The sequence below is a fragment of the Zea mays genome, unplaced genomic scaffold (assembly GCF_902167145.1).
Source record: "Zea mays cultivar B73 unplaced genomic scaffold, Zm-B73-REFERENCE-NAM-5.0 scaffold_198, whole genome shotgun sequence".
Lineage (NCBI taxonomy): Eukaryota > Viridiplantae > Streptophyta > Magnoliopsida > Poales > Poaceae > Zea > Zea mays.
In genome coordinates, this window is record NW_023366815.1 from 1 (window position 1) to 26197 (window position 26197).

The 26197-nt window shown below is 42.4% G+C and overlaps 1 protein-coding gene across 1 annotated transcript; it reads left to right on the forward strand.

Moving 5' to 3' along the window:
- The first annotated feature begins 536 nt into the window (after nt 1–536).
- Nucleotides 537–20529, forward strand: LOC118474040 (ATP synthase subunit a-like). The gene has a single exon (XM_035963681.1). The coding sequence runs from the start codon at nt 3520–3522 to the stop codon at nt 4750–4752; it is 1233 nt and encodes a 410-aa protein (XP_035819574.1). The 5' UTR covers nt 537–3519; the 3' UTR covers nt 4753–20529.
- The last annotated feature ends 5668 nt before the right edge of the window (nt 20530–26197 follow it).

The window sequence follows — 26197 nt, forward strand, 5'->3', positions numbered from 1 at the left end:
GAAGCTTGTCCCACCTAAGTGCCGTGCTTCATTCTCTGCGGCAAACCTCAAATCACTCAAATAAAAATCATAATAACCGAGGCCCGAGGCTAGTCTTCATTCTCGTATCCCGAGGCGGCTTTCTCTATCTTTAACCCGAGGCTAGTCTTCCTGGGGAGGAGTTTCTTGCCCGGTTCCTAGCTTTGGCTGGCAGGTTGAAAGTTGCGTATTCATTCAATAGAAGCAGATCCCTAATCTCGATTAGTAACCTTTGTAGGTCATTGTTCTGTCAGGGTTTCGAGGGATAGGGGCTGGCCGACCACCGGATCAAGAGAAGCATTAAGGAGAAGCAACTTAGATTGAAGCTTTTCAGGTCGATGACTTTATATCAAAATTTAATATAACTTTTTATGTTCGTCACATTAGTAGTGACTCACTCCCTTACCCAAGTAAAGTCATGAAATACTTCTCTTTACTAGATCCTGGATCCTGGCTACTCTACTTACTAGAGCTAGAGCTCTACTCACTTCAGTAAGAACCTTCCTTCCGGTTGTCACATTTCTAGCTAGTGATAAAGATCTCTTTCGAGTTCGGAGCAGGGAGGATAGCGAAGCGATTCATACATAGCCTTTCAAGGTAGTGGAACTGGCAAGTGTCTGGATTGGATGGACTTCCATGCTTTGGCGGAACACTTCACTTAATGAGTGATGCCCATTATACTACAAACCTTTTTGAGAGAGGACTTTGCCAACTAGGAAGTCTGCTATCCCAACCAATCGACCAGGATCGAGTGCACGAATCGCTTGACCTAGTATGATATAAAGTGCCTCCTTCGAGTGCATCTATAGAGCATCCTTTCTGCATCCTGCATCTGCTTCAGGAATGGATCAAACTAGGTTGTCGGCGGAAGTAGTGGTAGTGGCAAGGTATCCATGGTTTTCGGTGGAAGTAGAGTATCCACTTAATCGTCTCCTGTATCATTCCTTTAGCTTGCGGAGGCCAGGTTGTAAAAACCAATTAATTGCTTTAGCAAAGAGTCTGGCTCGACTTCTTACCTTGAAATCTGGAAACTTCCATCTAGATCGTCGTGGCAACTCCACTTCCCCACTCTTTCCGCTTTGAAGCGTTTCTCTTAAAGACAAATGGGTTCTCTTTCTGTCTTCGTATCCAGAAGCTAGAGATAGGTTCGGTAGTAGGGCATGGTTAAGTCCGTGTCAGAATGAAGTCAGGGTTTCCGGGTGCCTTGTTGGAATCTTACTCGTAAAAACGAGTGCCTTGTTGGAATCTTGCTCGTCAAACTAGTAATATATCGTATTTAAACGTATGCGAGGATTGCTTTCTTCTTTCGTTCTCAAACTGATCGAATCAATGGCCAGGATAGGAATGTTCCCTGAGAAGAGGGCAGGGCAGAGAAGAAGGCCGAGTAGAAATACCTCCGATCTCGATTCCTTTCATGTTTTGGTGCCGCTAGCCATCATTCCTCGTTTCTCGAGAATCTCCGTTGATGTCGTTTCCAGAGAATGGCTTAAGTGTTGAACTTCTAAAAACCATGGCCTTATCCAAATAAACTGGTGAAAGCACCATCCTTATCTAGAGAAAATAAGTGACTTGATTGACCCGTTTCCTTTCTGGGTCTGGTGATGGTTTAGCTTCCGGTGTCCCAGGATGTGGTAGTATTTATTGGTCCCCAACCAACCATGCCTTGCGCCTAACTTGACTCTGCAGCCCTTGCTTCAAAGTAGCCAGCCGACGAAACCAATGTTAGAGCCTGTAACTTAGGACAGAACAGCCTTGCCTTTCTTAAACAAAAGAGGGAACTGCCTTTCCTTTCTCAAACAAACCTGTACTGGGTGAATGAAAAAAAGGAAATAGCTGGTTACTTTTGAGAGTACAGCTGCCGAAACAGCTTCTTCCTGTAGGCGTTAGCCGATTTAGTATCAGAGGAGTACCTGTGAAGTAAAACTTTTGTCTGTAGCTCAACAAGTTCCGTTTTCTTGTAATAATAGAAGTTCAGTGCGGAACAAGATAAGTTTTTCCTTTACAATGTTTTTTATTACCATACTACAGTACAACAGTAAGTTCTTTCTTCTGACCAGAGCCAGCGCTTTAACTAGTTCTACTCTCCCAGCCAGCTATCCTTCTTCAAACTAGAGAGAGAGCTATCCATATTCCTATTCCTGTGACCTATCCTTATATCTCGAGCACTACTTCTATCACCGATTTCTTACTTCTCTCCCAACTTTGCCTAACAACCCGAATCTCTTTCCTGTAGCTAGTCGCTGATAGTCAGTCTATCTCCTTTCCTTGCAAACTCTCTAAGCTTTAGGTAGTTCGCCGTGCGATGGGCCTGAGGATCTATTCCAAAGGGTGATGGGTCGTGGGTACGACTCTTCAGAAGGCGCTTTTGCCAACCACCGAGCACCAACAAATGAAGAGAGTTACCACAAGTATGAGACCACTGAAACTACTTCGCCTGCTTTGAATCAGAGCAAACTGCTTTTAAGTATAAGACCACCAATCTAGTACGCAACCATTGCCTATTATGCCATCCATATTGTTGACTTTCACAGACCCACTATGACTGCCTACGCCCATATAGATAGAGAAAAGTTCACCTAAGGATAATAAAACGTTTGAGGAAGGTTACCGCTTACGATATACCTATATATAGATAGTGTAGTGTTGTAGTGTGTTAAGTAGATCGGTCCCATATAAAGTTGCAATGTATCTGCAATGAGTTCATCTACTCCGGGGTGTTCTCCGCACTTCTCAAGAAAGAAATAGTTGGAAATTCCCCGGATCGTCTGCGCTTGGCTTGGTATTCTTATACTGAATCGCTGTTGGATAAAAGAAAGCATAAAGTTTTTAAGCCTGCGTTCTCGTTGGCGAAACCACTAGGAGGCAACCATGAAAGCGGTTTCTATGTTTCGATCGAACCAACACAGCTTTACGCTTCTTTCCAACTCTACCCACGCTTCGGGTTCGCACTTACTTTACGCCTTACCGAACTTGGGCTTAGTTCAGCCAGCTTCGTAACATGCCTGCTCAAAGTGAGTAGTTGGAAGTTCCTGTAAGCATCTTCCCATGAATTGACGTATATAAGCGTAGTTATCAGGTACGCCGTGAGCTGGATTCTATCCCCGAGGATAGAGATTGATGGGTAATAGTTTTGATAGAAAACTCGTATGTTAAGTTCTCTAGTTGATGTGATGCGGCTCGATTCATCATTGCTCTCACATCAATGTTTTCGGTTCCCTTTTTACTCTCCCATTTTCATAGAGAAAGATGTTCTGATTCAGTTCTCTCTGAAAAGGAGGGGCCCTTAGGGACACAGTAGTACCATTTCCATTGTGCGAAAGGTCGTGTCCTGGTAGCCTCTCTGCTGTAGACGGTCTCATTGGTAAATTCTTCCATTTCTGAAATTGTCAAATCGAGATTGTGTGGGTGTTCAGTCTACTCTACCGCTCATGAAAAGATTTCGTTGGGTAGAACCAAGTCTCTTTTGGGAGCAGATTGTATTTGATTTTATATAGTTACTCCATGATGATGATGACTAGATGGAGTTCCACTGATATGAAGAGAAGAAATAGAATATTGGCTAATATGGTGCCAATTCGTAATTTAAGTTTACCTGATTATTATGAATATGAAGAAGAATACCCTCCAGTTTCAAGAGAGGCAACCAGAGGGGTCTGTATACTCCTACGAATAGACAGATATTTATCTTCAATTGGAAGGAGCATTCAAGACCGTGAGGTTCTACGCGATTTCCGCCAACGGTTACTCTTTCCCCAACGCGAGGCTGGGCACAGCTTTTCCGAAATATATGATGATATACGAGCGCATGGGGTAGAAGCAAGTCGATTGGGTCAGCCTCTAAGAGATCTGTACGATGAGATGGAAAGGAACGGCGAGATAGTAAATAACGGCTCAATCATTATCCCTGGAGGCGGCGGACCAGTAACAGAAAGCCCATTGGATCAATTTGGAATTCACCCAATTCTGGATCTGAATATTGGCAAGTACTATGTCTCATTCACAAATCTATCCTTGTCTATGCTACTCACTCTCGGTTTGGTCCTACTTCTGGTTTTTGTTGTTACGAAAAAAGGAGGGGGAAAGTCAGTGCCAAATGCATTTCAATCCTTGGTGGAGCTTATTTATGATTTCGTGCCGAACCTGGTAAACGAACAAATAGGTGGTCTTTCCGGAAATGTGAAACACAAGTTTTTCCCTTGCATCTCGGTCACTTTTACTTTTTCGTTATTTCGTAATCCCCAGGGTATGATACCCTTTAGCTTCACAGTGACAAGTCATTTTCTCATTACTTTGGCTCTTTCATTTTCCATTTTTATAGGCATTACGATCGTTGGATTTCAAAGACATGGGCTTCATTTTTTTAGCTTCTTATTACCAGCGGGAGTCCCACTGCCATTAGCACCTTTTTTAGTACTCCTTGAGCTAATCTCTCATTGTTTTCGTGCATTAAGCTCAGGAATACGTTTATTTGCTAATATGATGGCCGGTCATAGTTCAGTAAAGATTTTAAGTGGGTTTGCTTGGACTATGCTATTTCTGAATAATATTTTCTATTTCTTAGGAGATCTTGGTCCCTTATTTATAGTTCTAGCATTAACCGGTCTGGAATTAGGTGTAGCTATATCACAAGCTCATGTTTCTACGATCTCAATTTGTATTTACTTGAATGATGCTACAAATCTCCATCAAAATGAGTCATTTCATAATTGCATAAAAACGAGGAGCCAATCATAGAACTACATATGGTCTGATACTACTAACTTCCTTGAAAAGTGGAAGAGTAGTTATGTAGGCAGTTGCCGTTCCAGAAATGTAGCGGTTGCTCGACCAAAGCCGGTCATCAAAGAGTCAGTAAGTAGTAATTCTATCAATTACCAATTCGTGGAATTCTCATGTTCCAATCAATAAGTGTGTCTACTTAAAAGTAAGTTCAACTTGCTTGTGTTAAGCTTTGCTCGAACTTGATTACTTCCTCGCTCTCCTTCACTCGGTCAAGGGATTCACCTTTACCTCGTTCTGGTCTTCCAGCTTGAAAGACAAGGTCCTTATTCAAAACTGGCTCCTTCGAGTTAGTCTTTATTGTTTCATAGAAAGGCTTCCTTCTACGACTGGAGTGAAATCCTCTATGCTGACATAAGCGGAGAGGCAAGCAACAACCATTATATTGAACCTGCCCTGAAGGCTTTGTTTGCCTAAGTGCATAAGTCAAAGAAGGGTTTTCTTGCCGAAAGCAGTGTTCAGACCTCAATCTGTAGCGGCGCACTTCCCTCTTATGATTGCTTTTCAAGGACATCCGGATAAGGGGACTGAGAGAGTAGATATGGGACTTTTCCTCATAAAAGCCTATATAGGTGGGTGGTATGATAGTAAGTCTTTTCCTACTGATGTGTTCAGTCGATGGCTTGATTCTCCTCCGGGCGTGAATTGGAAGGGCCAAGGGTTTACAATGAAACAAATTGCGTATAATTTGCACGGCGATACGAACAGTATAGAATTTCTGCACTCCTTATATGCAGACTTAGTTAGTCAAGGGAAGGGGTGCATAGCCAATACTTCCTTCTCAGAAGTGGCTACGAACCACGGTGTCGGGGGTTCGAATCCACTTCTGAGCGGGCTGGCGGCTCCACCGGGAGCGAGCCTACTGAAGGAAAGTTTTATTGTTGAACTTCTATTTTTATCCAATATTTATCTTTTGTTTGGAAAAACCAAACCCACATATTGATCTTTAAGTCTCCCTTTCTCTTTTGGGAGCAGATCTTTCAAAGATGGGAAATTCCAATGATTCTTTCCGTTTTGTCGAGCCCTGCTTTGGTCTCTGGTTTGATGGTTGTACGTGCTAAAAATCCGGTACATTCCGTTTTGTTTCCCATCCTAGTCTTTTGCGACACTTCTGGTTTACTTATTTTGTTAGGTCTCGACTTCTCCGCTATGATCTTCCCAGTAGTTCATATAGGAGCTATTGCCGTTTCATTCCTATTCGTGGTTATGATGTTCAATATTCAAATAGCGGAGATTCACGAAGAAGTATTGCGCTATTTACCAGTGAGTGGTATTATTGGACTGATCTTTTGGTGGGAAATGTTCTTCATTTTAGATAATGAAACCATTCCATTACTACCAACCCACAGAAATACGACCTCTCTGAAATATACGGTTTATGCCGGAAAGGTACGAAGTTGGACTAATTTGGAAACATTGGGCAATTTACTTTATACCTACTATTCCGTCTGGTTTTTGGTTTCTAGTCTGATTTTATTAGTAGCTATGATTGGGGCTATAGTACTTACTATGCATAGGACTACAAAGGTGAAAAGACAGGATGTATTCCGACGAAATGCCTTGGATTCTAGGAGGACTACTATTCATATTCAGAACAGAAGGTTCTTCTCCCACAAAGGGGATGACGCACCTGTCCCCCCCGCTGATCCGGAATCCATTTAATCTGATTTGGCAGAGAGAATAGAAAGGATTTATAGGCGGGCCGGGGAGGAGCAATCTTTAGTAGAAGCCGGGACTACGCCAAGGGAACTTGTAGATAACGTCCTGCCAGAGGGGGCGGAGCTACCGCTTCTACAAGAAACCTGGGTTCAGTTTGTACGGGACGAGTCACACAGCGAGTTTTGGGTAGAGATCGATTCGATAATCTGCTAAGGAAATATGGGCACGCGGCGCGCGGTGAGCCCGACACCCCCGATCCCGATGCTCGAGCCTGATGCCCCTCAATCAGGAGGAGGCGACTCAGCGGGGAGCACGGGGGAAGAAAATTGTCCGGGGGCGGGGAAGGAAAGTAGGAACCTCCGAAGGCCCGCCCGAGTCAAGGAAGCGCAAAAGTTATTCTGATTCTGATTCCGGGGGGGATGATGGGAGTGACCCTGCTCCGGATCCTTCTCCTTTCTTTTGATTTTGACTAAAATGAGAGGTGGAGAAATTGAGTTCTTTTGAGCAGCGTTGTCTGTAGTAGAGTAGCTTTTTTTTTTTTCTTTTACAGAAAGAAGGCGAGGCCCACCTGCCTTCTCTAGGTACTTTACTTGGAAAGGTGTCACCGCCTTCCTTCTTCTCTAGGTACTTTACTTGGAAAGGTAGGTGCGGGAAAGAAGAGCGGGTATGTGGGCTTCTTTCAATCGAAACTTTTTTGAAGCCGTCAAACTTTATCGTTTCATTATAGATGGATCTAAAACATTGCGTTGCAGAGTGGAGGCGTGAAGAAGGTTAAGAGAAGCAAGCCAAAGGAAAGAAAAAGCAACTTGATACAATATTGAAGATAAACACTCAGGAAAGCACTGGGTCAACTGACTCCACTAGCCAGCTTCTGCTTCAGAACTTACTTCAAAGAGGCTGACTTAGCACTTAGCATAATGCTTTTGTTCCGGTGCATAAAAGTAAGTGAGCAGGTGGGTGAGTCCAAAGGTTTTTCCGAAGCGCGAAGGACTTGCAGTTCTAAAATAGGAAGGGCTCTGTACTCAAATCAAAGCAAAGTAGTAGTTTCATAGGTCGTTGTGCTAGAGCTAAGATTTATATGAAAGTGTGAGGGGAAGCCATTTCCAGCTTCTACTTTCTGCGAACCGGGCTCATTACCGGCCTACAGTAGCATTCTACTGTGAGCTTTCTCACTGCGGATCGCCTTGATTCACTGATCGTTGACAGCTACTCAGGAGAGGTTATCCTTTGCCAGACTTTGTGTTGAGATGAGTTCTCCGCTTCCCGAAAAGATGATTTTTGTCAATCAGCGTAGAGTGGTGGATTATAAAGTGGTACAGTCCGAATGGGTTGGTTCAAGCTAGCTGTTCTTACTGAACAGGTGTTTTAGCATTCTTTTCGAATTCGAAGTTGCGGGGTGCTTTGGCTTTTCAAAGTTCTCAAAGAGAATAAAGTAAAGGCGCTACGCGTGGATCGAATTAAAGTAACGTAAGGTTTCGTAAGAAACAATTGAATAAGCGTATCAAAGAGAATGAGGTCTAGCACTCCGAAATACCATTGAGAAAGAGCAATAGAACAAGGTTAGAATAAGATCTCCAAAATGGTTGATGACTCCCACAACTTGTCAGGCTGCATTCCCGTGAAATTGTTTTGGGACAATTCCAGTTTTACTATCTATGCGGTAGCTCAGCCAAGTAATCTGGTATCTCACCATTAAGACGGTTACCTAGCAAGTTCAGCTCTGTGAGGTTCTTGCATCCTTTAAATGAATGTCTCTAGAATACTCCCAGTCAGATTGTTATTGTGCAATATGAGTGACTGCAGAGAGTTGGCTTGACATATCTCGGCTGGGATAGAATAGAACCTGAGAGCTGGTTGGTTTCTGCAGAGAAACTAACAAGATGCTGCAATGGCAGCGCTGGCAGAGGCCCACGGAACATGTTTTCTGCAAGAGATATGGATCGAACACTCGCCCTGTTCCGTATCCAATCTGGAATATGACCCGTAAGTTTGTTCCCTTCAACGAAAATTGTGGCAATAGCTTCTAAATCTGCAAGTTCTTCAGGGATAGAGCCTGTGAAGGCATTGAAGGGACGGACAGATTTTTGAGCGTAAGCTTCTTGCAGTTACTAAGCTCTTTTGGTATGCTCCCACTGAGCCCAGCACCTTTGCAAACAGCCGAGTTAGATTGCCCAGCTCACCGACAGATGTTGGCAGTTCAGCATTGAAGTAGTTCTCTGATATATAAAGTTCCTTCTTTTGAGACCACCAATTGACCAAGGGATGGTGCCTGTGAACTTGCATCCGGGGAGTTGAAGAACTTTTAGCAGCTTCAGGTTACCAATCTCTTCTGGAATGCTTCCACTAAGACCATTCTGTCTCTAAATTAGCAATTCCTTATTTTCCAGTTGACCAATCTCCCTAGGTATTGGCCCCACCAAACTGTTTGATGAGAGATCAAGTGTCAACTGGTTCACCAACGCAGTTATTCCCGGGAATATTTATCCCGTGAGGTTATTCTGGCTTGCATCAAGGTGCTAGAGCCGAGACTGGTTACCAAAAGCAGCTGGTATCGACCCGTTGAATGTGTTCATGTGAAGGTCCAGGATATCCTCGAGGATGAAGGCCAGATCACGCCCAATTCGATCCTTGAAAGACCCATTGCACTACAGCGGCAGCTCGGGCTCGAGCAACGGCGGGAGATAAGTCTTCTCTTCATTCAGCATTCAGTCTATCTTCGGAAAGCAGCAATAATTGATGCACGCAGACGATGGTTAAATGCTTTCTTGATTTACTACTAATAGGTGGTGTCTAGACGCTAGGAAAAAGTGAGGATTATAGCTTCTGCCCCATAGACCATTCGGAAAGGAGTCTGTCCCTTCGGTCTTATATGTTAGTATAGGTTGGTTCTTCCGAATGCACATAAGACCACTGGTCACCCTCAATCCTTAGCATTGAACTTGACTGATTTGGCTAAGATCTGGGGAACTAGAGCAGTCCCCAGAGGGCACTACACAAGGCAGGAGAGGCAATAGCGAAGCGAAGCCCTAGTTCAATCGAGGATGGATTCATTGAGTGGGCGAGGAAGATGATTGGTATGGGAAGATCGGTCTTTCACTAATGGAGCATCTCCACCCTAGCCTTGAAGTTGAACATCCGGGGATATCTAAATATTGAACCAGTGATTAAAAAGAATGGCAAGACTGCGGTTGAAGTCCCAGCTGGAAATCCAAATTGCTCGAACACAAAAAATCTAGACAAAGGAAAGAAACCTGGTTTGCATATTTTCGTATATGCCCAACTAATCTATCGCATAGGAAGATCGCCCCTGTAAGTTTATTTCACACATTATGTTACTTTGTTTATGGTGTGGAAATAAATATCAATATTCTAACTTGCCGCTTTCTATGGATGCATCCTCTACTCTAGTGCTTACCTGTCCTACTTTCTTTAATTCATTCCTATTTCCTCTCCTGTACTTATATTTATCTTGCCTGCGGCAGTTTTGTAATCAATTTCTACTAGGGATAGGGAGCGTGAACTTTCTCTCATCCAGTGAATGAGTTACCTGAAGATCGATGGCATATAAAACGCCCTAATTCAATATAAAATCTGTTATTTCACTTTCAAAATGCCCCGTTCGCACTTGCTTGAGTGAGGCGCAAGCCGTTTTCTTGCTAGGCAAGATAGGTCAACGGATAGCTTGTTGGTTGATACGGGACCCCTTCTCAACTTCATGTGTTTTGTAACTGCCATAAAGCAAGGCCATAGTCCAACATTCCATCCTTTTCCACCGCTGTATTGGCTTCTGCTTCTCTTCCTTTTGCCGAGGAAGATCTGCTTCTCTTGCATCCTCCAGTCTTAAATTCCTATCCGTACTAGACTAGACCTTCCCTTAGCCATCAACCTACCGAACCCAGGAATGAGATCCACAAGGAAAGAGATTGGCAGAAATCCAGAAAGAATGATGCACAAGAAATGGTTAGAACCTCGAGAATAGATGCGAATAGCAGCTCAGATCAGATCCGAGATGGAGCAGCAATAAAGCAAAGAGGAGCAGAAAGGTTCGAATCGAATCGCAAGCAGCTGACTAGAGAGAGATGAGTTGAGAAATAAAGACTATCCAAATATTGGATAAGTTGTTTCGTAATTCATCTTTGTCATTGACTTCGGCCTCTCATTTATCCTTATTTGGTAGCTGAGAAGTGAAGCACAACAAAGTTTTAATAGATCTCTTCCTGTCATTCAATAACCATCCTTTATTTTTGCAGTATAGAGAAGTGATTAGCCGGTGCCCAGGATAAGGTAGTGGAACTGGTGCGTATCAGGTTTGGCATTAGCTCTTTTGAATAATAGAGCTGAGCAGCTAAGAACAGATAGCAATCTGGAACAGCTCTGAAATGCAAATAAAATGATGATTGGTCCTAGCTTATGGGTTGCGATAAGACAGTTTCGAAGGTTCTAGCCATCTCAAGGAAGTATATAAGTAGCTATCGGCACCTTTTGAAGAAGGAGGCTCGGTAGCAGAGATGTTGAGTAAAGTCTAGATGACACGAACCCTAGCAGATCTGCTATAGCAAAGTGGTAAGTTACCAGCGGTGTCGATAGAATAGAAGAGAAGCATCAGAGCGAGCGTTATAGATCAGTCAGCATTAGCGACATCAATTCTGCTACAGTTTTGTTAAAGAAAGGTGAATACATTCTAAAAAGTCTAAAACTCATCTTATTTCTTAAAGAGCATATAACAACAAACGATTTCACTTACAAGGGGGTGCAGCTGCAGGAACTGGGTGCTGTGCCGCCCGCTGCCTACTTAATGTTTCGCTTGCCTTCTACACTTCTGCAATGGGAGTCACCACATGAGATGCTATTTTTCACCTTTCGCTATTATTCGCTCTTGCGTGTCTTTGGAGCCCGATCTTTCCCTTGCTTACGCCCCTAGAAACTCCGTGAAAAAACCACCTCGTTTTTCCATAAATAAAGGATTCCTAATAAAGTTTTTACATATCATATCCCAGCGGTATTTTTTTAATAATTTTTGCATAAATAAAGTATAATTTCCACAAAATAACACTTTTAGGCGCCCACTTGAAATTCAACTTAACGTTGGACGTTGACCAGGCCCTCTCTATTGCCAGAATTGGGGACTGGCTCTTCTCCACAACTAGAAAACACAGAACTGCCAGAGGTTTGGTCATAACCAGCACGCACCCTCGCCAATTTCGTTCTAAGCTCAATCCAAGATTGTGATCGGGTTGCCTTTCGATATAACTTGGTTCAAGCTTGGATCCAGTGGATAGATACTTTAAACGATGGTAGGAACGGGAGCTACCCTGGATCACTTGAGGAAGTAAGAACGCAAGTCTCTCAGTTGAAATTAGATCGTTCCAGGATAATAGCTGAAGCGGCTGAGAACTCCCAAAGAGAAGAGAACCAGCTTAAGGAGCAGGTATCCGGAGTATCAGCAAGCTATAAATAGCTTTAGGATTGTATGAATAGAGTTGAGGATCAAGTATCCCTCATATTTAGATCCCCCGTTGGGAAAAGCCCCTTTTTTAAATCCTTTCACGCTTTCCCTTTGCCGAAGGCCGGCCTCTTTAGTTCCTACGTTTTCGGAAAAGAAGGTGAGACGCTAGCTAGCAACGGGAAAAAACGAGTAGTTAAAGATGTGAATGTAAGACTACTCGAAAGTACTTCCATTTTTATTATATTATATAGTTTCTAATAGAGAGTACAGTTGTATCTATGTGCGAAACGACGAAAGAAAGATGGAAGGCCCAAAGAGCTCTACAGTAGTGCCCCGGAATGGGGTCGTAGAGCCGGTAACCCACTCTGTTTAGTATTTTGATTTCGTTCAAGGTGTTGCTCTGTCAAATAGAGATTGTGTGGGTGTTCAGTCTACCACTCATGTTCACGTTCTACAAATCTAAGGGAGTGCTCCTAGACTGGACGACTTCCCGTAAATAACCTAGTTCATGTTCCTTTGAAAGAAATAAAATGAAAGCTTTTGAAGCGAAGATGTCAACGCGGTGCTAGGTTTGCGCCGGCCACGATTATTTATAAGTATATTGGAAAGAAGAGTGACTAGGCTACGGTCTAACTTTTTCTTCCTAGCGGAGTTCAATACGAAAATAAAGGCGCTCCGCGTTGGGAATGGCGTACGTAGTACGGGTGGTATTTCCGGTATAACTGATCAGGGTTGTTCTGAAAGCAAGTCAATTGGTGCTTTGGAAAGTGAGTGCCAGAGGCTAGTCACTGCTTGGTTTACAGAAGGGAAGGAAGAAAGAGATACCGAAGCAGATTCAGTATAGAAAAGAAGAAATTGATACCATTCATTCCAGCTTATTTGATACCCACTTAAAGTTTCTATCAAACCATGTCTTTTTCTTCGAACGTCAATCTCGTAGGAATTTAGATTGGAAGTGTGGTATTGAAGGGCGAAGCCTTTACTCTTTTACTTGTTTCTTTGAATATAATATAACATAGTATTGACTACGCACTTCGAAAGATAATGGTGTATTCCGAGGATCAGTCCGTTTTTTATTGAATTCGCAAATTGATAGATCTGGATGATTAAAAGAATGATTCTTCCCTGGGTATTTCCCCGCTACCATTATGGAAATTGGAGCTTTTCAATTCCATTTTGGAGATGCTCGTAACGATTTTTTTCTTTTGGGTGGGCAAGAAAAGGATTTGACTCTTGAAGATATCAACTCATACGCCTGCTCCATACATTAAAAAACATTTTGGGTACTTTCTATTAGAATGGATAAATAGAAATGGGTACATTCCTCTTTCTCTTTCCTGGCCAAACTACCAAAAAAAAAGAAGAGAGAGAGCTGTAAGAGCGGTAAAAGCAAGCTCGGTGGCCCGGTTCACTACAGGTTGATGTATCCTTTTGAAAGAAAAGTCAATCTCTCTAAAAAATAAGCACTTCAACAAGTCAGGGCCCTTTTTTATACAACTCCTATGCGTAATTGATAGCTTTTTGGTATTCTCCATATATACTACTAGGTACGAAATAACAGGAAAGATAGAAATAGTGACTTTGGCTTCAAATAGAGAGCAGCTTAAAGGGAAGGAGGACAGCTCTGAAAAAATAACTGAACACTGGCTAGGAACTGGGCTGCACTAAGCCCGGCACTTTTTGGGCTTCTTCATGAATCTCGTTTTCAGGTAAGGTCAGACTTATTGAATATATATCTGAAAGAAAGCAAAGGAATGAATCGTTTTTCCAATTACCTTCTCTCGAAAACCATAGATCTTCTGGTTACCATTGACTATCCGGCACTTTCGTCTGTAGAGCGAAGCAAGAAATTGCATGGAAGGGCTTGCCCTGCTAATATCAGCCTTGTTTGGAACAATAGATGCAATCCATTTCAGTGTATGTCACTGAGTTCACCATTGCAGTTGAGACGTCAGGCAATTGAGCGTTCCCTAGAGTTTGGTTCAAAGGCTAAGGACTCCCCGCCGCCTTCATAAGGGCACTAAGGCGGAGCACGGAAAAGAAAATGGGGCACCCATGTTTTACCAGTCCCGGATCTCAGGGCCGTTTTGCACATGAACGAAATCGAATTTCATTGCGGGAAATTTGGATTTCATGAGGGAGGAAAAGGCAAGGCGGAGGGTGGAGAGTCGTACAATGCATTGGTGGGATGAAGGTGCTAGCTTGGCTGAGATAGGAAGTTTCGATGTGTATGTAGATTTGGTTCTAGTGCCCCCACCCTTTTCGAGATCTGTCAGGATTTAAAAGATGTTATAGTGTAAACTATAGAGAAATGGAATGAATGAAATGTATCTAAGAAGAAAGGAAGCCATGCTCCATCCTGTTTATAAAAAGAACATCACCTCCCTTCCCTTTTTGGTTAGATACCGCTCCGTTAGGTACTAATGCTTCTACCTATCACCCTCCGGGTGAGTTTGAGAGCTGTGTTTTTTCCAACGTTAATAGCATTCCGCGAGAAAAGAGAAAAGTCATCTACTGATGTTGTCAGCGGAGTCCCTCGTCCATCCATGTATGAATAGCGGTATCCCCCATTTTGGACAGTGATGAGGTAGTCGACGCAATTTGCATGTGTATTTGCGTTCGGCTTTGCTACTTTCCTTCTAGACTATAAAAGAATGTCCGCGGAAGGGAATAGTCTACGTGGCCCGGGCCCGGGGTAGTCTTTCAATTCCTTTATCGGGTGGGAGAGTTTAGAACCTGTTAAGCCAATAGCTGCAGCTTTAGTCACACTAGCTACATCAGTGGATCATGGATTTAGCATACCACCTCAGAATAGTCTACGTGGCCCCTACTTTTATTTTACTACTTTTTTTTCCAGTAATGCAGACAGCCCTTTTTAAAGCGCTAGGCCGGGCAGTTGGTACGAAAACAGAACCATTAGTGGAGTAAGATCCCGATCAAAGCAGAGCGGTCTAATCGAAATAATCATATCTAAGAGCAGGCAGGCACACGACTGGATATCAAAGGTGGGGCTCCCCTCCTCTACTCTACTCTACTCTACTAAATGAAATGAAATAGTATTTGTATTTGGGTCGTCTTTGTGTTCGATTCGAATAGAAGCGCCATTGTCATCCGCTGCAGTTCTTCATAGTCCGTCCTAGTAAGCTGGTAGGTTGGTGGATGTGAACATAAACTCCTCATATTTCCTACTGTTGCTTCCTGTATAAAGGAAGAGTTGTCAGACAATGATACTCTTTCCAAATCTGCAATCTTCGTCGTTGTAATGCCTCAGTCATCAATAGTAGATAGTTGCTCAACTATGCAATAAGGATTTTCCTCTCCTCACAGATTGGAGGACTTTCACTTGACTCACTAGTGGGTTTTGCCTCGGGAAACAAGAATATGGATTTGAGCAAGTCTGTTTTCCCATGGGCCTACTACCTGCTATTTTCAAAGCGTAGAGGACCCGCCTTTCTGATCAAAGTATGCTTCCCTTATGGGCGAAACCACTGAATCGGACGGATCCTTTTTTCTTGGATTGACCAGGCCAGCTTCTCCACCCAATTCTTTTCTTACGAGACGAGATAGGCACAGTGTCAGGGTCATGTGATGTGAATGGTTTGTTTGATCTGTTTCTTGTCCCTATGGGTTCGATTGGCAATCAGGATATCGGTCGCTTGGCACTAGTCGAATAGGCGATTCAGTCGTGATAGTGCCATCCCTTGCCCCTTGGAGTGAGTTGAAAGCACTCTTCCAGCTCTTGATTCGCGGAATTCATTACGAAGCAAGATTTCATTTCATTTCCATTTACGTCATTAGCAAAACAAGCAAGATTCACCTCAGGATACGACGAATTCTGGAACACTTCCTTGATTGATATATGCATTTTCTAGAGCAGGCACCATTGACTGCTTCTTCAACGTCTATACTATACGAGACGAGACGAGTTATTGTACGAGTCAAGCTTGCTCCAGACCAAGCTCACTTTACACGGGCTTAGAACTCAACCTGACCCAACAAGAAAACGGATAGACGCAGCGCAACGGCTTGATAGCCTGACTCAGCAAGAGGCGAGGATGCACGTGACTAACTAAAACAGCTTTCGCGCTATCAACTTCTTTGATCGAACCTGGCCTGGCGATTGAAGCATTCGAGATATAGAAGAAACTGCCCAAGTCAACCGGATATTCCAAAGCAAGGGTTATGAATCAAAAGAGAAGTGCCAGCTGGATCTCTGGTTCAAAGTTCAGGGCATGGAATTGATTCGTATGCTCGTTCTCTCGCTGAGCAGAACCATCTCTGTCTGAGAAGACCCAGTCTCCCAGTGTTTCTAGAAAAGGAAATCCCATTCGTCAACCTAAATGGAAGGGCAGGTAAGGGAAGGCCAGCAGGAAATTCAGTAAGTAAGGTATCTCAGTGCCAGTGCTCTCCGGTTTCAAGTTGATGCGGGCAGTCGTGGGGACAGGCAAAGCTGGGATGCCTTACTAGCAGGAATGAAAAGGTATGTATGAACCAACAAAGGTCAAGTAGACGAACACATATCCACTCCACTAGAGAAAGCGTCGAACCAGGGAAGAATGAATGGTTAGAACCAGTCAAGGGTGCCGTACTCATGCCTACGGGGAAAGAGACTGATCCGTATCTGATACGCCTTCACTTCTTTCGAGCTTCTTATTCGATTTCTTAAATGACTTCTTCGGGCCTTACCCTAGACTACCTTCACTTAACTTAATGCAGAAGCCAGAGTTCGAGGAAAGCGGTAGTTGGTTATTTCGGGATGAATTTCTATTTCTAAAATGTGGATGAACATAAATGGACGGAAACGAGAAAAATGCATAATTCATATAAGTTCATTCGAAAGAATGAGGATTCATGATGTCTCTTCCCAACCATTCTTCCTGAGGAAGGCACCTCCGATCGAGTCCTTAGCGCCATGGATATTCTTCGCAGTGCCTTTGGATGCTTCTCAGAAACCGCCTCTTTCCACTGGCTATATGAAATTCCAAATGAGACTTCCCTGCGTCGCCAAAGGAATGGGAAACTTCTTGGTTCGAAACCTTTGATCCTATGCCGCCTGTCTGAAAATAAATATAAGCAAGGCACCTATGACTACGAATCCGAAGGCCAAGCATGCGGATTTGACATGGTTTCCCACTTTTCTCAGAGTCACTGGGCAATAGAAAAGTATACAAGCACATTTCCAATCTACATAAAGATACCAACCAGGTATCTACTTCAAAGACAGGGCGTCGGCGATCCTCTACTATTAAGAGACAGATAACAATGGTGCCGACAGAGATGGACAGAACTGCAGAGAATACCTCTCCGGAGAAGTCCTTACATGTCTCAAACTAAATAAATCCAACCTGCAAGAAGACACACAAAAAAGAAAAATATGAACTATCCTCCACTGACAGCAAAAAAATTGGCCGAAGTGAAAAGACTCTTGAAAAAGAGTCAGATTCCTGAATTGGAATATAGAGAATACGAGTATGAGGTTAGATATGAGAAAGAAATGCGTGAATTAGAATTGCAGAAAGATAAAATTAAGAGCGATTTCTTTAACTGTAATTATAACCCGATCAGGGAGTCAGTTAGGGTATCAACGGATAGAGACCCTGATTTAGAGGATGAAAAAAGAGAGCAGCTAGGAGAGTCTATGCAGGCTGAATGGGAGAGACTAAGGCGGGGTGTAGAAGTCGGTACTTCAGAAGATATCAATGTTGACACAGTCAAACGTTGGGGTTTGCAAAATAATAAGTACAACGCTGAACACTGGATCCCTCCAGGGGGTCAGCGCACAGCTGAGGATATGGGAAAACTCTACCAATTCTGGGATGAATTCATTGAAACATATGAAAATGAGGTTATGATGAATTCGGGGTACAGGGAACCCTTAAATAAAGATAAAGTGTTTAATACACTACTAGATCATTCTAATAATAAGACCAATCAGACGGCTGAGGAATTAAAAGGCATTCAAACTAAAATAGAACGTATGACTATGTATTTTTATGAGGCCAATGTCTATGAATCATTAGGTCAGTTGAAGAATAAGTTCATCAATATAGATGAGCAAACAGCAAAGGATTACCTTCTTGATAAGTTAGAGAAACCAGACGATCTAGATATCGTTAGAGCTATGGGCACCTATACACTGGAATGTATAGTTGTATTTGTCTTAAGCAAGCAGTTTAATGTGTTTGCTTTGGAGAAGGCTAGTGTTCAAGTTGCTACATTGGTGAGTGAACTAGATTCCGCAGCTAAGATTGAGTATAATCGTATAATCGCTGAGGGTAGAAAGCGCAAAAAAGCTAAGCGGGGTGATAAGCAGATAAATGAAGATGAAAACATCTTATTGCAAGATAAAGGTGTGGATACCTTTAATGGTGATGTACATTCCGAGCTGGATAGAAAGAAAAAGAGCATATCAAAACAAACGAATCGAAAAAGAGTTCGAATCAGTAAACATAAGGAGCCCGGTATAGGGGAAGCCCTGTTTGGCTGGCTGGCTAGCAGGAAATTGATAGAAGTCAAAAAACCTGTTTTTCTCTTTGATAAGAAGAATAAGAAGCCAAAAAATGTAATATACCCGGGCTATGTAGATTGTCTATTTGACATTAAAGATCTACCCTTCTGTTCAACCTTACCTATGGTATACCCTCCAGCCGATTGGGAATTACGGCCCACCGCAACCGCGGAAGTCTCGGATCCATATATAACGAATCTGACCCCTCTATCGAGTTATAGAGGTGGTTACCTCACAACCCTACAAAGGGAGAGTGGAGATAGTCCGACTCTCTTAAGTGAAAAAGATTATGGTGTATTTGACATACATATCGATCGCGAGAGATCTCAACCAGTGTTGAGTGCTGTGAAGAAGCTTCAGCGGCAGCCCTATCGAATTAATAAATTAGTCTATGATTTTATACAAAAACATTGGAGTGTATTAGTGTCCGTGGGGCTTCTCAGGCCGAAGAATCTAGCTTTATTTAAACGAAAGGAGGCGCTCAGGCTACTATCTAGCCTTTTGTTTAAACACGAGGAGCTTTCAACGATTTATCGATATAGTGAGTTGAAATCTGTATTGTTAAAAAATATACACGCGTCAACCTTCGAACTATATACTATGAAAATAGCTGAGGCTTATCTAGATTATAAAATCTATTTTCCAATCTTTCTGGACTTCAGGGGGCGAAATTACCGCCATGGACCCTTCCATTTCCACGAACGTGATTTAGTGAGATCACTCATCATATTTGATGAAAGTGATGACTCAGCAGCACATACTATAAATAGTGATGATGAGGATAGAATCCTCCATAATTTCCTTATATCAGCGGCATACCATAAATCTAAATTTGGTGTATACCAAGACGCTATGGAGTTTATCTCTAAAATAATACCAGATATGGTAAGTAAACCTACATTCTTTGAAAAAGATATCTTTATGGATACACTGTGCTGCAGGCACCCATTTCAGTATATATCATCATGTATAAGTTTGAAGACGTACGCGGATACAGGAGACTTGTCTGTGCTGCGATACACACCAGTATCCCAAGATGCCTCAGCAAGTGCTTATCAGATGATGAGTTACTTTTTGTTGGATATTGATTATGGGATACATACAAATCTTTTAAAAACCCCAAATACGGATGGCAGATATATCAGGGATATATATGAATTCATGCGGGATTGTTTAATAAACTATCTCATCGCTGAAGAAAAGATAGAACTAGTAATTAAACTACTTACACGTAATGAAAAAGATCAAGAAAGTGTATTAGCTAAGATTGTTAGTATATTTGATCGCAATGTGGTAAAGAAAATGTTTATGCCCATGATGTATGGGAAAACCGATTATACCTTAAAAAAGGATGTTGAAGATCTATTAAAGGGTAAGTCGGATTCCGAGGGAATAAACCTAATTTCAAAACATATTTCTACATATTGGAAAGAGAATTTTGGAAAAATGAAAGATCTTATGGATCTTATCAATTATGTTAGCTGGTTTGGAGCAGGACAGGATAAACCGGTGGTATATAGTACGCCGTACTGGGTAACGCTGCAAACATATAAGCGGCGTAAACGCGTAAAAATGAAAATACAGTATGAAACAACCAAAAATAACGAAAAGGAGGTTAAAACAACATCGGCTAAAATGCTTGTACCGTTAAACGATAACGATATTAGAAAGAGCTCAACCTCAACCTTTGCCAACTTCATCCATCAAAAGGATGCATTTACTGCTATCCAGCTTGTTGAGTTTATCAATAAACTCGAGAATGCTTCCTCAATTCCTATATACGCAGTACATGATAATTTTATAACTATGCCTGAATATGCTTGGATTTTGCCGACCCTTTATAGGGAATCAATCTTTCGTATGGGGCACCCACTCATCATAATAAACAAATTTTTATTTGATCATATACTTCTACCTGCAATACAAAACGAACATCCTAAAGATAAACACTTCTTCTCCGTGGAAGAGCGCTCTATGTTATATCGTATGATGATTGATTTACAGAATCCATTGATTCCCGATTTTGGAAGTGTTGATATTACTAAGGATAGAATCAAATCTATAGTGATTCCGAAAGATCTTCTTCTTAAGTGCTTTTCATGTTTATGGATGAGTAAAACTAAAAAAATATCTTTAGTTAGATGGGAATCTTGTCGTGATAAAATCATCAAGGTATACATGAGGTATACTGATGATATCTCTTCAGATGAAGGGGTTAGTAGATGGTTGGAATACAAGAAGAATCTTGACTTAGCTAGTGATCCTGTATGGAGTTGTGATAATACTAATGGTACTCAGGCGGATTCGCTTGATAAAGGCGAGGATGACTACTGCATCCATTATTAAATGTTGTTTTACTCAACTGATTCCCTGCAGCTTTCTCAGCATAAAACATATTTTATATCCCGGTTTAGTAGGTATATACAAATACCGAGGCCACCACTACCAACTACTTGGTAGCCGTGTGGGAAAGAAGTGTGGGAAAGTGGGCTTCTTTCGCTGTGAATACAGATGTTTCTCCCCCCTTGAGACAGGGAAAACATTCAAGAGCTTATTTCATTATTTCCATTTCTATTTAGTGATGTATAAAGCGTATAGCGTAGATTTAGCGTTTGATTATTTCAAGTTGAAATGATATTTGTCATGATCAATACATATCACTAAAGATTGAGTTTTTATTAACCTTTCGTTATAACCCTATATTTCCGGGTGTAAGTTCAGGAAGAGAAGAGCTAATCTACTAGCTGGAGATGAGTAGCGAGTTGAAAAAAGATCGATCAGTCCTCTAAGAGCCGAGTAGCATCATGGTAGATATCTTCTGCGAGGTAGGCTTTCCTATCTGCCGAGTAGACCTATCTAGCTTTACCTTCGCGGGTATTCTTACAATAGGGATACCATGATCAAATGTCTTCTGAATTCCACACCTCAAGGCAGCCATCCTCATGAAGGATAAGAGCTTTGTCATTGTTGTCGGCCAGTAATAACCCATCGGACGACCACTTAATATCTACACTATATAGATCTAGTACTTCTAATATGTTATCTATGTCACAATCGTCGATTGTGAATTCGTCAGTTTGTTTACAAAGAATAAATAGTTCATGACCGTATCGACTATAGGTGATCCCCGGATACCGAGACTCGAGCAAGGAATCTACAGTATTCTGATAGAAATTATGCAATATAACGTGTGTTATTTCACCTATAGGTGTTAACCCCGTGGAGGGGAAAAAGCAGTGATTATGAAAGTCATAGATAGGGAGATCTATAATCCGTTCAACCAGATTGAAATATACTCCATATTGGTTTGTAAATTTCTGGGATGTTAATATACGCGAAGTAGGTATATAATTCATACAATCACTCAAATCAATACTAACGACTTTAACGACATTTTCTTGTCGATTCAAGAATGCGTAATGCATGGCTTTCAGATCTTTGAATTTAGAAATGTTAGGCTGAGCTTTAATAACTGTTGTTAAAATAACATTAGATAACCCCTTCAATACAAGTAGGTCCATAGGAACTCTACACTTATACACTCCTATAAGACTATGAGTATCCAGATTCCTTTCATCCAACCATAAATAGCCCTTCGATGCTTCCATACGAATCACATCATAGATTAAAGGCGGAATCTCCTTAATATTTATTTGATAATAAACAACGGGACCAAAACGGTATTTACCTGTTAAGTTCAATTGATTTATGAAATCATTAATCATGAAAGGCAGCACACCTCGAACCCTCCAAGAATCGTTATAGATAGATCGTACTTCCTGTATTGGAAGGGTTATTGGATTGAACAATGAGGAAAACCCGGAATATGCTTTCGGCTGGGTAGGATTGGAAAGTGCAGTAACGGGTTGGAAAGTCAAGGCAAGTCAAGGTAGTTGTTCCATCCTTGAGGGGTCTGTCTTCCGGCACTTTTGGGCTTATGGCGCAGGGCCAACCAGGGCAACTAGAACAAGTCTTTATTCCTCGCTTAGGTTGCAACACAAGTACAGGTACAAGTGAAAGAGAGGTCTAGTACGGGTTGCCCATTGCAGTATTGGAACCATCCTCGAAGGGAAGTGGAGTAATTATTCGTATCTTTTAAAGATTAGTATAGCTTTCTCACGTATTCCCCCGAGTGCCTGCATTTCGACAAAGTAATAAGTAAAAAGTAGTTGGCAGGTGAGGTTCCATCGTATCTTGTTTATGCTCGATGCCTTGAAGTGCTCTCCGAATTCCGGCACTTTTCTAGCGGACAAGACTGGTTGAGGTAGCTTGTAGAAGTCTAGTAAATCAGGAAGTTTCCTGTAGCGGTATAGGTTCATAGGCAGGCCTTGAATGGAAAAAGTCTCATTAATCAGCTCTTTGGTTTCCAGTAGTGGATATCGTTCGTTTAGGCCATGAATTTACTCGGGTAAGCGCGAGGTTGCTCGGTTTCCTCAAACAACTCTAACCACAGCCCAACAAAAAAAACCACTGTTTTTCCTTTGAAAGCAACTTACCGAATAACTCCTTTTCTCAATATCCGCTTAAGGGTCTACCCCCCATGCAGAGAAGTAAAGTGAAGTAAATGCGGTTGTAATGTGGCACTTTTGGTTGGAGGAGAGCGAAAGACAAGATCTCTATTCGTTGAGGTATCGGTATCGGTAGTAGTAGGCTTATGGGAAGACTGTTTAATCCTATAACGTAGCCATCCCTACCCTGCTGTAGATACGGTAACGGGTCCTCGTCATCGATATCCATCCCAAGAACGGAAAACGGATCCTTTCTATCGGAAGGGACGAGCAAATACGCAATATACTCGGCATCCGATGGAGGCTCTACAAGAGTTGAACTTACACACCTTTATGATACTAGCCTTTAGGCCACAGCAAGCTTCCACTCCTCAACCTCCCTAAACTCTACTTACTACTTACTCTAATAGGAGTTGACTTGCTTTTGGAGTTCTTACTGGATATGAATAGAAGTTAGGGCATGGCATTGACAGTGGTACTAGGGAATTGGTATAGATAGCTACAGTAGCAGTTGTAAAGACTAGGGCTTGCTTTTGTAGGTAGTAGTCTTGGGACACGCCGGCAATGGGTATTTTGAGCTGCAGCAATTGGATGTCAAGACGACCATAGAGATTTGAGCTGTAAACACAAGAAGTAACCGACACATTTTGAGTTGGGTTGAGTAAGCTCTAGCTCGCAGTTCCTCAATAATAGACTTGCACCTGGGAGAAAGGGATAAAATGGATCAGGTTGAATGCATGGAATTGGCACTCAACAGGAAAGCGAAACTAACCTTTCACTCCCCACTCTTTCCTATCCTCGTAGAAAGTCCTTTACACGCCGGGCAACCGGACCAAAAGGGCCGCTTTCCCGTTGCTGTTTGCGCTAAACTTGGTTTTGATCCTTGGTTTTTGTTAGCTCCCGAGCCTTTACTTGTCAAAGCCTTCGCTCTTTGTTCAAAAGCGCGGATGGATCTATGAGGCTATGTGTGGACTATCGCTCTCTCAATGAAGTGACAATCAAGAATAAGTAGCCATTGCCCAGGATCGATGATTTGTTTGACCAATATCAGGGTGCGTATCAGCTATTCCATGGACTTCAGGTCTGGGTATTCTCAAATGAAGATTCGGCCGTGTGATATTCATCAGATATCTTTCGTGACGAGATGCGGGCTCTACTTAAGTTAAGTGAAGTTCGGGTCATTCCAATACCAGTTTTAGGGCTGGCCTTCCCCGCAACAAGGATGTGAACTCAGACAAGCAAGAAATCTCAGAGGATGCGCTAACGCTATACGGCTTTCATGCTAGAAATCTATCTATATAATGATAATGCGAGCCGAGCATTTCACCCTATCTACTCACGGCAGTGCAACCTATCAACCGGGAAAGGTCACCGTAGACTAAGCTGGCGCACCTTACAAGAATGACAAGACAAACTCTTTACCAGCATTCCTGATACCGGCACTGCCCACTAATCTCGATCTTGAGAATCACTACCCTCTCTCTCTAGCTAGCTATCCCTCTCTCTCTAAGTCTCGGCTTTTATAGCCATAGCCCGATTACAGCAGCTGCAATTCTGTAAACGAAATGTAAAGCAAGAGAGGAAGCGTAAACTGAAAACGTAAACTGGTGGTAAAGTAAATGGAATCATGGCCGTTGGATGCTCTTCATCGACGGTCCTCGATTCTTCTCATGACAGGCCAGGCCTCCCCTCTTGAAGCAATCCTTGTCCTCATCCTCAACTCAAGGATATCGTTCTGGGAACCAAGCCTTCAGCGTTGCATAGCATAGTCGAACTGTGGAAAAGAGCTTTGAATGAAACTGCAATCTTCCCAAGTTGAGTCTTCTGCCGCCAGATTAATTTGATCCTCCATTGAGATTTCACCACCATACCGTCAGAAACAGAACGAGTGCTCAACACTGCAAATGGTTCCGTTTTGATCATCTGAGGTGACCATAGGAAGTGGGAACAGCTTTAGGCCCAAGATGCTTCTGAAATTGGCTCACATGGAAGACTGGGTGAATCTGTGCAGTGTGAGGCGCAAGGCTGCTGGACCAATTTTCTGAAGAATAAGAAAGATAGAACTTTCTAGCTAGCTTCGTTCCTGACCCCAGAATTTTCCTGTATGGCTGTAGCTTAAGGTAGACCATATCACCGCAAAGATCTCTCACTTCTGTGTTGATCTGCAAATTTCCCGGGCTTGAGCTCAATTTTCCTTCCGCGCCGCAATCATTTGCTGTTTCTCAGCCAAGAATTCAGCAGCAGGAGATTCTGGCCCTGGGACCATCACTTCACTGATTAAGGGTTCCGCCATACATTGAAAGGGGGTACATTTCTGTGAGGTATGATAGTCTTATACCACCGCTCTGCCAGAGGCAACCATGCATTCCATTTCCTCGGTTCATAGGAAAGAAAGCCCTTCTCGTTAGTCTTCTCGTTAGTACAGCAGAAGAGAAGAGAGCCGTATCACAACAACATTCGCTTCATCCAAGCCAACCTTATTAGAAAGCCGTCTAGCGCATCTGGCACTTGTAAGTATCTGCATCCGAGTCACTCTCCTCATTGGCGGATCTGAATCTGATCAAAGTATGATTCTCTAGGGTCAACGTATAGGGTCAAAAGTCCTACCTGCTCTCAATCCGGATGTTCTTCCTCTGCTTCTCCCTTTCTTTCCCTTCGCTGTTGTCCGAGAAATCAATCCTCTCTTCCCCGAAGAGAGTCTTCCTCTACAGGAAAGCAGTGCTTTTCTTTTCTATCCGTGACTTATCTTTGACCTACCTTGCTTCTGCTTCTACTTGACCGGTGCTTGCTTATTAGATCCTATCCACGCTAAAGAAACAGGAATCAGGAAGTTGTTTCTTTCATTTATACCTATGATATCCACGCTAAAGATGAGTGCCTTCTTTTCTTTGACAGTTCATATCAGCTATCCCATCTCTTTCTTGCTCGGTGAAAGGAATATCACTATCCCATATATATATCTATTTCAAGAAATATCACTATCCCATCTCTTCTATTAGTTCTAGTTACTGACCCTCGAATACTGTGCTTTCTTACCTAGCTATTATGCATAAACCAGTGCTGCTAAAACACCTAGTCCTTACTTCTATTGAGACTCTACCCTTGCATGAAAAACACTGTCTTGAAAAAACGACTTGCTTTTTGAAACTATACATCAGACTTTAAGGCATTCAGAAAAATCCAGTATCGACAGGCCTAGTTCTTTTCCTTTGCTTATGCAGGGCAAGAATTTGTAGAGTTCAATCAGTACAATAAGAAATAAAAAGTATTTTGTGGGTC